This window comes from Peromyscus leucopus, chromosome 11 (assembly GCF_004664715.2).
Source record: "Peromyscus leucopus breed LL Stock chromosome 11, UCI_PerLeu_2.1, whole genome shotgun sequence".
In the NCBI taxonomy this organism is placed as follows: Eukaryota; Metazoa; Chordata; class Mammalia; order Rodentia; family Cricetidae; genus Peromyscus; species Peromyscus leucopus.
The window spans coordinates 25,952,512-25,971,453 of record NC_051072.1 but is presented as its reverse complement, the minus strand read 5'-3'; the positions used below and the strand labels follow the sequence as shown (position 1 = coordinate 25,971,453).

At 45.1% G+C, this 18,942-nt stretch overlaps 1 protein-coding gene across 3 annotated transcripts in view; it reads right to left on the bottom strand.

Moving 5' to 3' along the window:
- The window catches only part of Osmr (oncostatin M receptor), a 61,096-nt gene extending 44,014 nt beyond the window's left edge, over nt 1–17,082 (bottom strand). Inside the window, exons 1-2 of one of the 3 annotated variants that reach the window (XM_037209407.1) lie at nt 16,607–17,082; nt 4,579–4,663 (exon numbers count right to left, since the gene is read on the bottom strand). In XM_037209407.1, coding sequence (XP_037065302.1) covers nt 4,579–4,651 — 73 coding nt within the window. In that variant the 5' untranslated portion in view covers nt 4,652–4,663; nt 16,607–17,082. The remainder of the gene's footprint in view (nt 1–4,578; nt 4,664–16,606) is intronic. The other 2 variants (XM_028875599.2, XM_028875600.2) reach the window with 2 other exon arrangements.
- Nucleotides 17,083–18,942: the final 1,860 nt, after the last annotated feature.

Sequence of the window (18,942 nt, the reverse complement as noted above, 5' to 3'; positions counted from 1 at the left end):
TACACCAGTCTCTCCTGCAAAGAGGTTAAAACAAGTTGTTAGACCAGGGAAAGCTTCATCTTGGCAAACAAGCTTCTTCTCTGGCTGACACTAAGCTTCTTTTCTGTCCTCTGCCCTGTGACTCCCAGGGAAATTCCAATTCCTTGGGGAAGAAATAATCCCACAGATAAAGGGAGGGGCACAAATTTAGAATATCGCCACTCCCACAGGATAGTTACAGTAATATTACAAAATATTAAATATTACTGAAGATTGTCTCACTGTAACCATAAGGATACTTAATTTTATGTTATGTAACTGTTACCTCAAAATTTTCAAGATATATGGTTATGATAAAAAAAATAATAAAAAGCTGAGCTTCTAGAATCCTGTCAACTCCACGCTCACTACACTGTCAAGCTTAAATCATGTGTTTTGACTTTAATTCTCCCACATTGTTGTGATTTGTATATGGTTTAAGTGTCCGACAGAGGTTCTTGGAAACTTGATTTTGGTGTGGGGATGGTCAAAGGTGGTAGAACTATGAAGAGGTAGGGCCTGAACAACATGCCAGTGGGAATCAACAGCTGGCTGATGAGATGTAAGGCCCACTGGAAAGGAGGAAATCACACCTGGTATGGGAAACCTAGCCCGCCTCCCAGGGCTAGTGAGGTCATGGGCATTAGAAAAGAATCTATTACAGCCACTTTGCTACACCAGCATAGTTCTTTACTCCATTTTAATGTATCCTATACCCACAGATAAGTGTATCTGCCACCCTGCATCAAAGAAGCTTCTATTCAGAGCCAATGAAGACCATCACAGAAAAACACATTCCTGGGGAGCCCAGCCCCGATGGGTACATCTACATCACGGCGCCAAGAACATCTCAGAAGAAAGGGTGGGTCTACTATAAGAGGTGTAATACCAGGAAGTCTGTGGTGAAACAGTCTTTCCTAGAAATGGGTGCATAAACAAGACGGGAACAACAGCAATATTAATGGACAAAATAACGTGGAAGGGGGAAATTTCATGGGCTCCTACCCTTAGACCAAGAACTACAGACAACTAATGATTGCTGGGAGAAGGGGAATTAGCGTTCCCAGGGAACTAGGCTCTCCCAGGGATGAGCCCCTTATTGGTGGCCTTCCCTGAAACCATGTACACACAAACAACAAAAATGGACTCAGCACATTGTATTTATATGCTTGTGCATACACACACACACACACACACACACACACACACACACACACACACGTATGTGACAATAATAACTCAAGAAAAAGAGGCTACCAATTTGAGAGGAGGGGCATGGGGGAGTCGGGGGAAGGATACCTGGGAGAGTCTTGAGGGAGGAAAGGGGAAGGGGCTGGTGGTGATGTAATTCTATTCCAATTAAAAACATTTCTAAAAATAAGTAAATAAATTAAAGGAGGTAGGGCCTGGTGAAAGGTGGTTAGTCATTGCCATGACTACTCTTGGATGGTATCAATGTGTCCTTTGGAACCCTGGTTAATTTTCCCAGTTTGACTGGATTTAGAATCAACACAGAAGCACAGTACTGTGTATGTTGATGAGGTGTTTCCATAAAGGTTTAACTGAAGAGGCAAAACCCACCATGAATTTGGGCAGCAACATCAATGGGTTTGTGGCTTAGATTGAATAAAAAGGACAAAGCCAGCTTCTACCGATGCAATGTGACCAGCTCCACCACGGTCCTGCCTCTACACCTTCTCCACTCTGGCGGCCTGTGTCTCAAGCTGTGAGACAAAACAAAACCCTACCTTCAGCTGCCTTTTTCAAGTATTTCACTTTAGTAACTTGAAAGTAAATAATCCCCTTGCTCTCTCTCTCTGTCTCTCTGACCCATGGCTTTTCTGATCCTAGCAAGTTGTAGTAGGCTTCTTTTCTCCTGTGGGTTGTGACCGAAACAAGAGCGTGACTAAGTCTTACTTAGCTCAGGGAAATCAAGATGAAGGACACACTGTGAGTATAGACATTCTACAGCTGATTGACAAATGAATGAGTCAACTCCCTGTCTAACCTTATTTCTGGAAGCTCTACCCACTTGCCCTATATTGTCTCAACCAAAGGGAAGCTCCTGAAATTAGCATATGTTATCAGCAAATGTGGAATGACTCAGGAATTTGAGTAACACCAGTTAGAAGTAATGTCGAGGGAAGAGCTGAAACTCCAGGATGAAGTCAGAGAGATCAAAGGGACCATGGAGATGAATACATCCAAGCCCGCTGTTTTTTCAGAGAAGCTAGCTGAGGGAGGTTGAAAATGGAGATGGAGGACTGTGGCAAGACTACATACCAGACCAGACCCAGGACTCTGGCTCCCAGGCCAGCTCTCATGCCATAACACTGGAGTGTGGCTCAGGAGGCCATCGGGGACTCCATTCTGGGCTTAGTCACAGACACCATCTCATTTTTCCCACAGTTTCTCTGACCAACCCTAATACTGCTGGAGGAAATAATGTGTGGTTAATTCCCAGAATGGATACCATGTAATAGTAATTAAAACAATGTGATTCCAAGAACATTTGACATCCAAAGGAAACATTCATCCTACTTAATGACTTAAATTTAAAAAAAAAATCCCCTGGAGATAGATTATTCTCTGTTTGTATATATACATAGATGTAATTATATTTTTCTCTATATAACACAATTTAGCCTTTATTAGAGTGTATATTGGAGGAGAGCAAGGTGGCTCTGTGTATAAAGGTGCTTGCTGCCATGCCTGATCATCTGAGTTCCATCCCTGGAACCCACGTGGTGGAAGGAGAGACAGACTCACACAGTCTGTCTTCTGACCTCCACACATGTATTGTGACATGTGTGTGCATGTAATTTCTATACACACCCACCCCCACGCACATCTAAATGAATGTAAAAAAGGTAAAAATCTCCACATATTTACATTTTGTATAAATGCCCAAAAGACAGAAAACTACATCAGAATGTTGCACTCAACTCCTCTGGCTGAAGGAAACATGTGCAGGGCTAATGGAAGGGTCTTTCGTATGTCCTAGTGCTTGGAAGAAGGTAGGTCGGGTTATTTGAGATGCAGTCTCTGACCTGAGCCTGGCTAGTTGATGAAGTGGTGAGCTCACTAGTTTGAGGGAAGGTGTAATAGGCAGCAGACATTGAAAAAAGTCCCCCACAGTTCCAGTGAAGACAAAGATCTACCAAGGAAGCCATGTTTTGTAAAGAAAGTTGGAAGCAGAAATGGAAATCTGGTTGCCAGGAAATTAGGGAAACATGTTTGATCTGAACAAGAGAAACTAAGCTATAAAGACTGATGTGAGAGCAGTATGTTTCACCTGCAGAAGACACACTATGAACAGTCAGGTTCCTATGATTTGACTCTGCTAAGGGTACAAGCTAAGGCAAAAGCGGTGTGAATGCTGGGGAGTACCTCCGCACAAGGACTCGGTGCGTTAGGCTGTCTCAGAACCAGAGGCTCTGACCTGGGCCGGAACAGTCTCGATGCTCAGCCTCCCTAATTCGCTGCAGCTGATTGACTCCAGTAGCAAGAGAGACTGAGGGAGCTACATATGCCACCAGGGAGAGAGCGTAGTCACCTGGCAGCCCCAGCTCATGAAAGAGCTCAATTAAGTGATATTTCAAAAGCCAGAAGAAATAGTATATTCCCACATTCCCAAACCCAGATCTAAATGATGTAAGGCAGAACCTGAACTATCAGCAGACCTAAATCTCCCCCTTTTTCCACCTATCTTTTCTTGCCGTTTTAAGAAATAAATGGGGAATTCTATACATATTCTTTGCAAATGTCATTTTCACAAATTCATGCATGGGACTATATCTGTACTCTTTGTTAAAAAGCAAATGCAGAAAAGAATAAGTGCAGGAAGAAAAATGTAAAGCTTTATACAGTACGGACAAATGCAGGGAAAATTCATGAGTCAATAGAAATTCTTTCAAGTCTAAGACTCTATGTTTAAATAAGTTCAAAGTAATAAAGTATCCATATATATTTTGATGAAGTATTCACATGCACGCACATTTACAAAGTTGATTTGTTCCAAACTATGGTCTTCTGGGGGGAATTAATTGACAAACCTTTTTTTTTCCTCTGACTGTAAACAGATTTAAGCACTTAAGACGTTACCTTTTACAGACTTGAGAGAGTTTCTACGGCTTCATAGACTCTACTTGCTTTCAGCCATAGTTTATGAGCCTAACAGTGCTCAGTAAGTGTGCCTAAGGGGCATCAGAACTTGTTCTAACCTGGCCACCAGAACTAGTCTGGGCTGTTCCATCTCACCCAGCAGGGTTCAGAAGGAAATACCTTGGCAACGATCTAGGTAAAACAGAGCAATCCTGAAGCTCTGTGGTCTCCGCTCCACTTACAACCACACCAATGAGCAGAGCTCTGAGCAGGAAACCAAGGCTAAGGTTTAGTAATGGTGCCGTCAAGATGAGGGAGGCCACGCCCAAGGCAACTGTGGCTTCCAGAGATTTACCACATCTCATCAACGCCAAGGGAAAGGAAATTGTTCAGCTTCTCTCCAAAGCACCAGTTGTTCATCTTTATGTGTTCTTCACTTCTGTTCCAGCCTCTTACCTTCACTTAGGGATGCTCTCAGGGGCAGTACTGCCAAGATGAAGGCTGGATGAAGGACCGCAGAGAGAGCCATTGGTCTGACTGTCTGAAACAGATAAATTATGAGAAAGGGGATTTTAGTGAGCTCTAACTCCTAGTAGGTTTCTCAGGCCAGCTGTGGTCAGTGAAAGGACTAAAATCTCTCATTCTTCTTCCCTTGTATCCACGTCATTGGCCTTTGGAGGAAGAATTCACATTTCCTGTCTTATGAAATGTTCCTTAGGTCATAAATGAGGTGCAACTGACAGAGTCAGAAGCCTAGGCCCCCAGGGACCTGTGTGAGCCCTGAAGACTTCCTCTATGTTGGGTTACTGAGGCGTGGGGGGCAAGAGCTCAATGGTTAGCCAGTTCATTGGAATCATCTAAGCAAAGCCAGAAAAGCAAAAAACCAACTTGAAAATGAAAAACGCTGATTAGAAAAAGGACAAATCTAATCTCAAAAGGGCTAGAGAGATGCTTCCAAGGTTGGGAGCCCCTGCTGCCCTGCCCTTACAGAAGACCTGGGTATCATTTCCAGCCCCCACTTGGTGGCTCAAAAGCCCTCTGTAACTCCAGTTCCAGGGATCCAGCACCCTGTTCTGACCTCTGCAGACACTAGGCACAAATATGGTATACAGGCATATCTGCAGGCAAAATAACTATACAAAAAGTAAAAGAAACAAATTATTTAATTTTTGTAACAACTAAATTAAAAGACTAAATAACCCAAGCCATCTCCACACTTCCCTTTTCCTCTCACTAACATTCAACCTGGGAAACGTTAGCATATTCCAGGAGACAGTCATTCTCATTGTTCAATACAATTTCCACTTTGTTTTGGTTTCAGTGTTTTTTTGTTTTGCTTTGTTTTGGCATTTTGCCTCTGAAGAGAGTTGCAGATTGCAGGCCAAAAGAGTTCCACTGATTTGTAGGGTCCTTTGATCAGAGGACAATCTGAAGGAAAAGAGAGTAAGGATGGATGACCTCAGAAAGACCAATTCGTTTCTAATTTAATAGCAAGCCCATTAGTCAGGGGAAGCGGTACTTTTCACTTTTCTCTTCAGGACTCTGAGTCAGCAGGGAGATTCACAGAACCATTCATAGAAAGTCGATTTCTGTCCTGGTCCTGTTGCCCAGATCTCATCCAGAGCTAGAAATTCTGTGAGTCTGTCTATGAGTTCTCCCTGCCACCGTCTCTGTTCATTTTCCAATAGTGTGTTACAGGTAAATTGGAACCACAGCAAAGACAAGGACTGGGTAAAGTAAACGACTCTCTGGTGGTCAACAGTGCCTGTGTGCTGAAGTAGTGGGCAGCCTTCCTCCACAGTTCCTGTCAGCGCTGTGTTCTGCTCTTGGCAAACACATCAGTTCATTCAAACCTGATGTCTACTTAGAACTGCGTGGTCTGACTGAATGCCAAAACCAGGGCGAGAGGGAAGTCAAGGAGAAACTGTACGTGCGTGCGTGCGTGCGTGCATGCGTATCAGGAAGCAAAGGAAGAGGCCCATTGGGAGGTGTCTGCCACTCTGTTGAGAGTGACTTCAGTCCTGGGTCCAGACTCTTACCACTGTCTCCTCCCACTCACTCTTGGAACACAAAAGGGGCCACCACAGGCAAGAGACCTCTCTGGAGTTGGTGGGCACATCAAATGGTTTCTCCATGACTGGGCTATTTAAAATGTTTCCAAACATATGACGTTACCTCAAGAAGTTAAAGCCATGGGCACAGAAATACTCGGCCGAGAAAATCAGAAATAATGTTAAGTAGAAATCAAAGGCTAAAAGTAATGCAAATGGAAGCCATGAGTAGTCACAAAAGGCCACCATGTAGGTGTCATAGGATTGTGCAAGCAGCTCCCACCCGCTGCTCTCCCATACCTGTTGGCTTGAGAAGCAACAGCAATGATTCTCATTTCTTGTTATCTACCTGAGGCCCATCACTTAATGCGCACCAGACAGGCAGCGATTGTGACGCAGCGATTGTGACTCAGCAGTCACTGTCCCCACCTGAGTTCAGTGGCTATAGTAATCCCCTTTTCTACTGTTTCGCAGTCCTCGCCTTTGGGTCTCTCAGCCAGCCACTGTCTGACAATGCAACTGGGGACATTCCAGAAATGAATTGTACGTTTACATATGTATTTACAATTATTTAGTGTGTGTGTGTGTGTGTGTGTGTGTGTGTGTGTGTGTGTGTGTGTACACTCAAACTGTGGTGCATATGTGGAGGTCAGAGAACAGGCCCAACCATGTGGGCTCCAAGACCAAGCTCAGGTTGTTAGGCTCTACCCTGGCTAATAAGTTATAAATGGCTTCTACTTCAGTCTGTTGTTACATTTGTTCTGTGCCATTGGGGCCGTCAGTGTCTTACTGTACAGTCAGTCACGTGCAATACAGGAAAAGACAGCACATACAGAGTATGCCTCTACCATGCCTTGGGTTATCCTAGACTGTGCTCTCGGCAGATATAGAGGACCCCTGCATAGATTGTAGTGGCTTCACTGGACCACCATCATCAACCCAAGGACCATGGGCAGCAGGACCATGACTCCTCACTGTTGTCTGGAAGCCTCCTGGCAAAACCAATAACGTTCTTGAAAACGGGCCGAGTGGGAGTTGGCAGCTGTAATATCTCAGAGACTCAGTGGAGCATTTCTTCAGAAACCACCCAGGAATAACAGTCCAACAGCCAGAAGCTGACAACGTGTGGAGAAATAGACACCACTTACTTGCACACTCTGGGGGACAGCATTATGCGGTGTAACAGGGCCTGCTTGAGTTACCCTAGGCTGAGGGTGTCACCTGTTTCTTGATGGGACCATGAAGAGCGAGAGTACCCAGCAGATTCAAGAACCAAAAGGAGGCAGGTATGGCTGAGGGGAGGGGAGGAGTGGGGAGGAAGCCCAGGGATGAGATTGAGGGTTTGTGGAGAACAGAGCAGAAAGAGCAGGCATTATATTTGAATAGCTTGGACTGCCATGGTGAAGCCCTAGAGAGATTTCACAGTATACTGAGTTGATGCCCACAGAACAGAGCCCAGAGATGGGGAAAGAAAGTGGGGAGAAGTAGAAGGAGAGATGGAGTCAGAGCCAACAGTCCAGGTGAGAACAAAGGACAGGGTGTGGACTGTGAAGGCAGTGAGGTGTGGTGGGGTCCGTCAAAGATTTCAAAAGCAGAGCTGACGAGCCAAGGAATGGTGACCAGATGAAACATCAAGAATTTCAGCTCAAGCCCTTTGAAGAGCAGAATCACCATTTAGCAAGGCAGAAGCCTGGGTTAGATGGCTTGGGAGTCTATCAAATGTAACACAAATTGCTAAACAGCCTTATTAATTAAAAAAAAAAACGGAGCCGGATATTGGGGTGAATGCTGAAAGATCAGAGAACCAGAACAAGCCACAGCCAACCTCACCTCGCCAACTCCTCATCTGATCCTGTCTCCTCAGACTGAAAGCCTCTGAGTCCTCACCAAAAGGTTCTTAGTTGAACTGCTGCTAAAAGCCTCTAGTTCCTGCTCCTCATGCTTCTTTCTGCTTCCTGCCTTCACTTCCTGGGATTAAAGATGAGTGTCAACACTGCCTGGCTCTGTTTCCAGTGTGGCCTTGAACTCACAGAGATCCAGATGGATCTCTACCTCTCGAGTGATAGGATTAAGGCCACCGCTGTCTGGCCTCTATGTCTAATCTAGTGGCTGGCTCTGTCTTCTGATCCCCAGATACCTTATTAGGGTACACAGCATATTGGGGAATACAACATATCACCATAATCAAAAGCTCAGCTCCATACAGAAGTGTAAGATACTTGTTTGATCTGCAAGAAAGACCTTAAGAAGCCAGCTGAATACATGAAATTCCTGTCCATCAGCAGAAGAATGTTAGGTGCACATGGGACTATGTGATGGCCCAGATAGGAATAAAGACAGAAAAAGGACAAGTCCAAGCCCAGAGCTTTGGGATATTCCACAGACTACACTATCTCTCCTGATCACACATGCACCATACAGAGACAAATGGAAAAATGGGGGTAAGCTTGGCTTTCAAGCACTCTCAAGGATGAGGGCTGTGGGTGGGTGAGTGGGCTGGTAGATCAGTATCTACCTATGGAGCGGAAATTTTCCATTCCTCAGGACACGTCATGTCCAGGCGCCCAGCCTCAAATCCACTCAGCAGCCTCAGAAGATCCAAGGCTCTTAGTGAGCAGCATTCTACTCCTGATTTCCAATAAGAAAAGGAAGGCAGGGGTGTGTGTCTGTCTGCTCTACCGAGTCCTTTCCCCAAATCGGTTCTTACCCGCATCTTATCATCATTGAATAGACTCTGGGCCACTAGCGAACACAGATCTGAGTCTCAGATACACTGTGCAGAGTCCCAGGACATGACTGCCACCCAGGAAACATCTGGGAAATGAAGAAAACTGGATACCAGTGTTCACCTAATCTCTCCTCTTTGCTTTCAACTTATTTTAATGGAAACACAAATTAATTCCCTTTCAGGTGTTTCATTTGTTTTTGTTTTTTTTTTCCTGTCACCAAACATTACCCAGTTCATAACCTTTGGCACAAGTGGAGTTGGGGAGCTGGCGAGAAAAACTGATACCCGTTTTGTAATTTATACTCTACTTGTCCACTCACTCCTGCCTCTCCACTTGTTTGCTCATCTCTGGGCTCCATTCGGTGTCTATCAACCCAACAGTCCTCTGTGAAAATCTTGCTTGCTTCACTGTATTCTTTGAATGTCATACCTGCTCATTAAATCTGGCCTGCAAGCTCCTATTCTCACAGAAGATCCTCTGACTACCCTTCAGCATGAATGTTACATGCATAATAAAATGCACTTCTAAGGAACATGTAGTGAGCCTTCCCTTACCGGAATTTCTTGTTCAGCCATGACTAAAATATTTATTCCTGGGAAGTCTCTCTACCACAGATAATCCTCATGAGACAGTCAGAGCGATAATGGCGTGCTTCCCTAAACCTGGGTATGTTGCCAAATTCTTCAAAACTGGCTGGCTGACCCCTGCTATCATAAGCCAATGACATTTAAAGCAGTTTGTGGATGGTGTGTGTGTGTCTCTCTCTCTGTGGTGTGAGTGTGTGTGTGTGTGTGTGTGTGTGTGTGTGTGTGTGTGTGTGTGGTGTGTCAAATAAAGTTCTGTTTTTAGAATTGAACAGTCTCCAAGAGAGGTTATGGTAGACCACATGTCTCAACAAATTTCTAACAATTGAAATCATAGCAAGAATTGTTTTCAACCTCAATGAGGAAAAACTGGAAATCAATAACCAGAGCTCTGGGCTGCAGTGTAGAGGGCCATGCATTTGGGCCGGTTCTTCATCATCTCCTTTTTCAACTGCCATTAGGGTTGGCGAGCCCCTCTGAAGGGTTCTCACTATTTCTGTATATGATCTCCAGTTTCCCTCAGGTTCCCTTCTCCTCAGGTTCCCCCACCAGGCCAAACGCCTCTTGAAGGTTCTAGCATTTCTTCCCCATCCCAACTTTGCATCCCTCCAATGGATAACATGTGTCCACCAATTTCATAAAGCAAATCCTGATGTAAGGAGTTGAATCAGTTCCTGTGCAACTGATTTCATTTAAAACAACGTTCAGTTAAACGTTTCTGGGATGTGTGACCTCAGTTTCAGTTAAGGTTTAGTCTCTGAGTGATAGCTGAAGCCCAAAAAGGAAAAAAATGGTAAAATCAAATGCAAAGAATATTTGTGATTAAAAGAGATGCAGAAATATCCTGTATGCTAAAGGTTGTATCTGAATCATTTGATAAGAGATATATTGTTCCTATAAATGATACTGGAACAATAACCTGGGCCTCATGGGGTGTCTAACATGCACTGGACTGTGATAGGAGACTTGGGGTCAAGCTCCACTCTGGTAGTTAGTTGCTATATAACCAAGCACTAGCTCTTTAAGCTGCCTCTCCCCTAGGTGAGAATGGAAGAGTCTGTCAGAGTATAGGCAGGAGGATTAGAGAGATTAAGAGCAGTCTCACACGGTAAATATAGTGAGTCTTATCATCATTGCTACTGCTTTATCCCTTCAAGCAAAATATAGTCCAGATACACACAAATTCGAAATACAAATCACCAAAAGCACCTTAGTAAAACATAGTTGCAATTTTTTAAAATGTAATCTGGCAGCTATGATATAAAGCCCCAAAGCAGAAAAGATAAAAGTTGCTATCCTGACTATATACACATTTTTTTTTTTTTTCGAGACAGGGTTTCTCTGTGTAGTTTTGGTGCCTGTCCTGGATCTCTGTCTGTAGACCAGGCTGGCCTTGAACTCACAGAGATCTGCTTGGCTCTCCTCCTGAGTGCTGGGATTAAAGATGTGCACCACCACCGCCCGGCCCTATATACACATTTTAAAGAAATTTTAATACTAACTAGAAATATGTGGCAAAGAGTTGCTGTCCCCAGTATATAAAAATCTGCTAAAAATAAGATTAAAAGGCAAATAGCTATAGAAAAATATAAGTATGCAGTCCAGCAAAAGAAGAAAAAGCACATACTGAAAAAGAAAAAAGAGATTACTTGGATTAATGAAACTCAGCTTTAAAGAGCTTTGTGCTGATGTCTGTTACACCTGCACTTGGGTGCTGTTCCTTGCGAGCTGTCCACCTTATAGTCTGTCATTAGAACCAGAGGTTAGATGATGTAGGCTAGGATGGCTGGTCAGTGAGTCCCGGGGATCTGCCTCTTTCCACTTCCCCAGCACTGGAGTTAGAAGCCTTTGCCATCATGCCTGGGTTTTTTCTTTGCTTGTTTTATATTACATGAGTATTGAGGACCAAACTCGGGTACTCATTCTTTCTCAGCAAGCTCTTTATTGACCGAGCTGTGTCCTCAGCACATACCATGTAACAGTCCAAGAAAACGACTTATACACCATATCAATCACACACATGGCAAGTAGAAGGTATGATTACTGGCAAAATAATTTAAAGTATGGACAAAGGACTGACACTAGCTGATAGCTTGTTGGAAATCATGGAAACCATGCTACTGTTTGTTAGGAGTGAAAAGTCTCTGGACCACATTTTAAACTTAATAGAAAAATCTGCACGCACACACACACACACACACACACACACACACACACACACACACACACAAACCTCCCACATCCTCAACTGATTGAGTAGCACGTGGATGTTTGAGAATTACATGTAACATTTATTATGTACTTGCCTTTCCTAGAATACTATCAGTAAGTAAAGGCAAGGGTGGGTTAGTTCCCACTCTCAACAAGGCACTCGGAACAGCCCAAGGTAGGATATACAGGGAAGTGTGAAAATAATCACAGGTTGTGTGTATTGGAGGGCAATTTTCTTCCTGGTGCTTTGCTGCATGGCTTATAATTGCAGCTGAATTTTTCAAAAGCCTTCTGGAAGAGAGTTCATTACTATCCCTGGAGGCAGAGGAGGACACGAAGGGTAGAGTAGGTCGAAGGTAGCTTCCCCTGTGACACAGCCAACCTGCTGTAAAGTCAGTTCTCGAAACCAGGTGAGTCACTCCAGTCCAACCCCTTCCCGTATGGCATTGCCTCTGCTGTGCTTGGACGGCGAGGAAAACCCCATCACTGATAACTGCAAACTCAGGAGAAACCTAGATGGAACTTCATTACATTAGACAAGTTAGAAACGTCACAGGGAAAGTAAAATGTAGAAGCATTTTTAAAATTTGTTTTTAAAAAAGTGTGAATATGTATTTTAGATCCTAAAGCATACTATTAAGGCCCCAACCCTTAACGTCATGGTATTGACGTGAAAGGGACCCCAAAACCAATGGGAAGAACATAGACCAGGGATGAAGAGGGATTGATTTTGTGATGGAGACCAAATTTCATCTTGAGTGATGGTACACGCCTGAAATCCCAGCACTTGGGAGGGCAGGAGAGTTGTGAGTTCAAGGCTGGTCTGGGTTACATGGTGAGCCTTGGTTTTAAATACTCCTCCCCAAACAGTATAAACTGAGTTTCAAATGATAAACCATTAAATAAATGAATAGGATCAGTCATGTAAAAATTTAGAAAAAAAAAAGTTGTATCTCTACCTTCACTTTATTTTTCTTAGAAATGTGATGTGTAATGTTATGATATTAAAAACCAAACTAGTAAAAGCATTAGCAGAAATAAGACAATTTAATGTAGATGACCAAGACTTTCCCAGATTAGGCAAAGTACAGAAATCGTGAAATCATGCTGACGACACAAGTATTTAGAGTTTCTGTGCAAAAAAAGGATGGCTAACGCCAGAAGCATTATGAGTCAGGAGATAGGATATTCAGACAGTGGAGTATCTCCATTCTCAAAAATGCAGGGATGATGAACAGCTGCTCCAGCAGGTTTTTAAAAATATGACACTAGCCGGGCAGCCGTGGTGCACGCCTTTAATCCCAGCACTCAGGAGGCAGAGGCAGGTGGATCTCTGTGGGTTTTAGGCCAGCTTGGTCTACAGAGTGAGATCCAGGATAGGCACCAAAACTACATGGAGAAACCCTGTCTCGAGAAACAAACAAAAAAAGACACTAAGTGGGACAGCCACAGGAACACAAATACTGTGTGACTCCGCTCATACGATGGGCCTTGACCAGTGCAGTTCAAAAGACAGAAAGTAGACCAGCTGATGCAAGAAAGGGAGACGGGAACAGATGTCACAAATTCGTGACACAGACTTGCAGTTCTGAAAAGTGGAAAGAACTCCAGAGTCACTTGCGGGAGAGTTGTGAGTACACTCAATGACACCAAGCTTTTTACTTACAGTGGTTTCGGTGGAAACTACTATGATAGGTCCCTCACTCCACAATTGAAAAAAAAAAAAAATGAGAAAAGGCAGCATTATGGGAGAAGTGGTTGCATTACCTGTTACACACAGAGTGTTACGATTTGGGACAGGACAGAGTTTCTGCAATGCATAAAAATGAAACCAAACAACCACAGACCAGAAAGATAGCTCAGTGGCTAAAAGTGCCTGCCTAGGACACCCACATGGTAAAAGGAGGGTACCAACTCCCCTAAGTTTTCCTTCAAACTTCCCCTGCCCACTGTGGCATGAATAATGCCCCCCAATGCATAAATGTAATAAAAATCTATTGAAGAATAAGAGAGACCAACTCAATGTAAGAACAAGTAACGTCATGAACAGGTCGTTATAGAATGATGCCTAAATATATAGAAATATTAAATTGTGGTAGTAATTAGCAAAATGCAAATTAAAATGCTGTACTGGATCTCAGCCACTTGCAAGTTTGAAAATGCATATATTTGTATTAGCCATGGTGAGGGGTGTCAGAATTTCATACATTGACTTGTACATTTACCTACGAAGTAGGGGTGTGTGGTAAGCCTGTTGCCCCCAAACAACTCTCCTGGGATTCTACTCCCAAGCAATGTTCACATTTCAGTTCAAAGATCAATTCATTATCTTCCTTGAGGCATTGTTGCTAATTCTAAATAGTTTTTTAAAGCACAATACCCATCAATAAGGGAGAGGGTGGATCAATTCTGTTCTGTTTCTGCTTTAGGTTAACATGAAGCCCTTGACCAAAAGATCTATGTACAGATATAGAAAAAGCTTTCCAACCTGGATGGTAAGGAAGGAAGCTGCCCACTACAGATAGCAAACTTACATATTTAAAGATACTTCAAATACTTTGTGTGTGTTCTTCCAATCTTTATAAATGAAAGTATCTTATAGTGATATCTATCATATGCTATGACTTGAAAGTGATGTTGGGGTGTCAAGCTGGTACATGGTAAACTCATGAGAGCTAATCTGCGTTGTCAATGTGACTGAACTCAGAATCACTTTGGAGACGCATCTCTGGGCATATCTGTTCAGGGTGTTACACCAAGGGGCAACTGATGAGAGATGACCCATCGTTAATGTGGGTAAGACTATCCCGAGGCTGGCCTCCCATATGGTATGAAAATGAGAGGGGCTTGAGGGAGAGAAGCTAGCAGGGCAACAGCTTTCCTCTCCCTCCCCTTCCTAATTGCCAACACATGACCAGCTGCCCTATGGTAGACTATATCCTTTCAAACCATGAGCCGAAACCAGCCTTTCCTTTCTTAAGCTGCTTCTTGTCCAGTGTTAGTCCCAGCAGAGAGAAAAAATCATACACCATCCTCCATGTTCAATCTAGACTGGCAACAGCTGATGATGACAGACTACATGTCTTTGTATCCACTTCCCTCCTGTTAGAATAACAGCAGCCGGTTGTTGTTGGGTTACTTCAAAACTTCACAAATCAAATGCAATGTGAAGTAAGTAAAACCTGGGACAGCAGGATAATCCAGTGTGGAGGGAAGGGAGACTGTGAGGCGGGGGGGGGTCAGCCACTGGGAAAGGAAACCTCAGGTAGGGAGGGACAAGGAAGTTTGCTTCAGGGAGGGGCTTGCTCTGGAGAGATCCTGATACGCGGTGTGTTTTGTTTTCGATCTCACACGCTATGCTGTTTGTTTTGCTTTTTTCCCCTCCTCTTTAAGAAAGGTTTCCTGTCCAGAGAAGAGGGCCAAAACCTGCTGTTCCCATAAATGAGTTGGAGAACGCACGCACACTGTGATTTCCTTCCAGAGGCTGCAACCACCCAGCCCAGGTCATACACAGACCTTTCTCAGTCACTCAGAACCACGGCGGTGGGCCTGACTCGGTTCTTTTCTCGTACAAAGGAACACAAAACGTCAGCACCCACGCACCTCTGTGTGCTGGGGATGATGGGAAGAGGCAGGTGACAATGGCGTGGGGGTAGAGGGATGGGAACGGGATGCCTCTGGTCACCTCCAGCCCCACTCCTAAAAACCTCTAGAACTGGAAGTACAGCAGAGACTCTGAAGTGAAATCACTTAACTACTGGATCATCATCCAGTCACTTTCTCTCTCTGAACCTCAGCTTTTCTCATTGATAAAATGAAGCACACAGTTCTTCATTAAAAGTAGTAGGAAGCATTATTATTATGCAAACAAGGAAAGTGAGACTAAGCCATAAAGTGTAACCTGCCCCAGGTCTATTTACACCAGGGTTTGGACCCGTTGCTGTTGCTCCGCCCCCACCCCCGACTCCGCCCCCTTTAGCAGGGTGCCTTTGGCCTGCACGGAGCTTCCCCTCTCAATTCTATTTGCTCTGCCTAGGTCCACTCTCACATTCAGGTGTCTTGAGGGGAAACAGCTTGATCTCCACGTGCTTTCACAATGTGTTGCAGGCAGCTGCCGCATCCAGCCTCTGTCTGAGAGCAATCCCCATCCAGCGTGCCTCTGGTCACTCACATGCCAGGCAGGGCAGGGGGCAGCCCCGATGGACAGTGGGGTGGACAAGCGGCCAGTCAAGAACTGTTCAAGGGAATCGCTGTATCAAGGCTCGGATGTCAGCATCCCACTGCTATCTCTCTCCAGTCTCAGAGACACTGACCCATAGAGCCTTAGAGCGTATAGCTGGGCATCCTTGACTGTGAATGGCGCCGCTTTCATCCAGCTTGGGAAGAGGTACCTGCTCTCTCCACCATCTCATCCAGGTGCTCTCCTCCGAGTGGAGAGGGCAGCCCCTCTTCCCAGAGAAATGGCAGGCCGGGGTGGCAGTTAAGGGTTAGAATGCAAGAGAATGAGGGCAGCCCTCAACTCCTACAGGATATTTTGGGAGAGAAGCCAAAACGGCCCAAAGGGGAATCCTAACTCAGTAAACATTTCCCTAACCACTGGAGAGAGAGAGGCCCTGGGATGGTGAAGCTCAAAGCAGGCCTGGATTCGGTGGAGCTCCAGGGACTTGGACTCCGAGAGGATCTGGTGTTTTCGAGTTAGCCACTAAGTAGGCGGCACTGGTCTGGCACACCTCCCGTGGCTTGAGAGTGCCGTCTCGGGAGGCAAAACCAACCCAGGACAGGACGGAGGCGGCTGGGCTGACCGGGAGCCCGGAGGCTGCGGGTCATCAAAGCGCGGGGCTCGCCCGTCGGGGAAGCGGAAGGAGACCGGGGCGCAAGGGCTCCTAGGGTGCGCGGGGCCGGTACTCACCCGCCTGGCGTCCTGCTCTCCGGAGCCCGGCCGATCTTCGGCCTCGCAGGGGCGCGGGTGCGGACGTCTGTCCCGGCGTGTGAAGGCGGCCCCGCGCCCCGGCTATGAATCAGCTGCGGGGCAAGTGTCCAGGGGCGGGAGTTACGGGAAGGCGGCCGAGGGGAGGGCCGAGGGGCCCGCACTGTTGCAATTTCCCGTCTCGCTGAGCACTTTTGGCACTCCTGGGACCCACAGGAATCTGCCTCCTGGTCCCAGGGGTATGTAGGGGGGACAACCGGGACCCTGCAACGGGCGCTGTTCCCGGGACGGGGTGGGCGGGACCGGTAGGAAGGGAAGTGGGAGAGGCCTGGGAAGGAAAAGCTGCGCCCGGAGCACCCCGCTACTTTCGGAGGGACACGGGAGTGGGGGGTGTTGGGGGGAGCCCGGACCCTGTGCCCAGGGCCAGGTGTTTATGCTCGGAGCCACCTGCGACGCCTGCAAGACCCAACTCCGAGCGCGAGCGCGCTGTCAGAAAGTTGACTGAAAGGACAAACTCGTGAGTCAAACTTCTGATAGTGTTCAGAGCAAGACAAACGTGTTGGAACAGCGGTCTACCCAGCGTCTTTCCCCTGAACAACCTGGAAAACCTCCTGTCTGACCATGCCTCCTGCCTCTACAGACCTGAATGCTTTGTCCACGGAGAGCCGATTTGCTTTCTCTCCTTAAAATGCGGTCCGATCTTTATCTGCTCAGGCGTTTGAAAGAGATTTTTTGACCTCTCTTTGTGGTTATATGGTAGAATGTCGGTAGCCAGATTGACTTTGGGAATTGGCATGAAGCGATCGCCGCACGTGTGGCAACTTGTTCCCTTCTGGCCAGGCCCAGAAGATGGGAGTACCGCCCACCTGCACATTACACCTTGCTCCTGGGCAGCTAACACCAGTTCAGTGTGCATTTGGAAACCACCTAAAAGTCACACATGAAAGGGAGCTGAGGGGAACTGTGATAGATCAGGACGCGTGGACCACGAATGAGCTCTTAGAATCAGTAACTGAGTTAATGGTACGTCTCAAAACAATGTAAGAAATATTAGTTATTACAAAAACCTTTCTTCCATGTCCGTGCATGCTTTTTCCTCCTCCCTAATGACACTTCAGGGAAGAATAATTTTTTTTTTTTTTAAGATCCAAATCCTCTCATACCTAATACCTGATGGTGCCCCAGAGACTGGAGTGCACAGTAAATATTTGAAGACAATCAGGAAAAGGTACAACAATTCCAGTGAATAAATGTGTGGTCCTTTGCCACACCTTTCATTACTTAGTTTTAAAGAGTCCATTAGTGTGGCCGTGTGAACAGCCTTAGGAATACCTTCAAGCCAAATTCTCACCCACTGAGAAGGCTTTCTGATCTATTCAACTAAGAAAAAAAATGGTGTGTGGGTGTGTCAGTACCTCCTTTATAGGAAGAGTTGAGGGAGGTGTCTCTTACAGCAGAAGCCATATTAAATAAGAGCCATCAGTGTGGAGAATGCTTTTAGTTTCCACTCACGTATGTGGAGCACATTCTCCCTAAGATCTCCCCTCCTTCTGCCATCCACCAGTGTCCCCCAAGCCAGTTATAATTCTACTTCATGGTCATATATGAATGCATGATTTTATGTATCTGTGTAAAAAATGTAGGAACCACAAACAAGGGGGGGGAAAGCTGGTGATATTTGTCTTTCTGAGATTGGATTAATTCACTGAGAATTACTATTTTAATTTGTAGTCATTGTCCTGTAAGTATTATGACTTTGATTGTGTGTGCATTCACACTCCTTTTCCTCACCCGTTCCTCTACTGTTGGACATTTGTGTTGGTTCCATAATTCAGCCACTGAGAAAAGTGCTGGTATAAACATTGACATTCAAGGATTCCTGTGGGATGCTGACTTTGAGTTCTTTGGGTAAATACCTGCTTTATTTGGGCTCCTATTAATAGTATTGTTGAAAGAGACTAAAATGTCAAATTTTAGTAATGATGTATGCTTTTAATCCCAGTACTTGGAAGACAGGCAGATCTCTGATCTTCACAATAGCCTGTTTAAAAAAAAATAGTGACTACATATAATTCATTTACTTTTGTCACATTCTAATTTCTTAAATATGTGCCTTTATTGAACATTCTAGTTCCATACACATTATACATTTGTGCTTCTACTCAGAGAACGGGTGTAGTGAGTTGAGTCTTATCCTCCCCAAATTCACATCAAATCTCAGAACGTGACCGTATGTGGAAACAGTGGTCTCTTGGGTTTAATTGAATTAAGATAAGGTAACTGTGGATTAACACAGCAATGGCTATGTTTATAAGAAG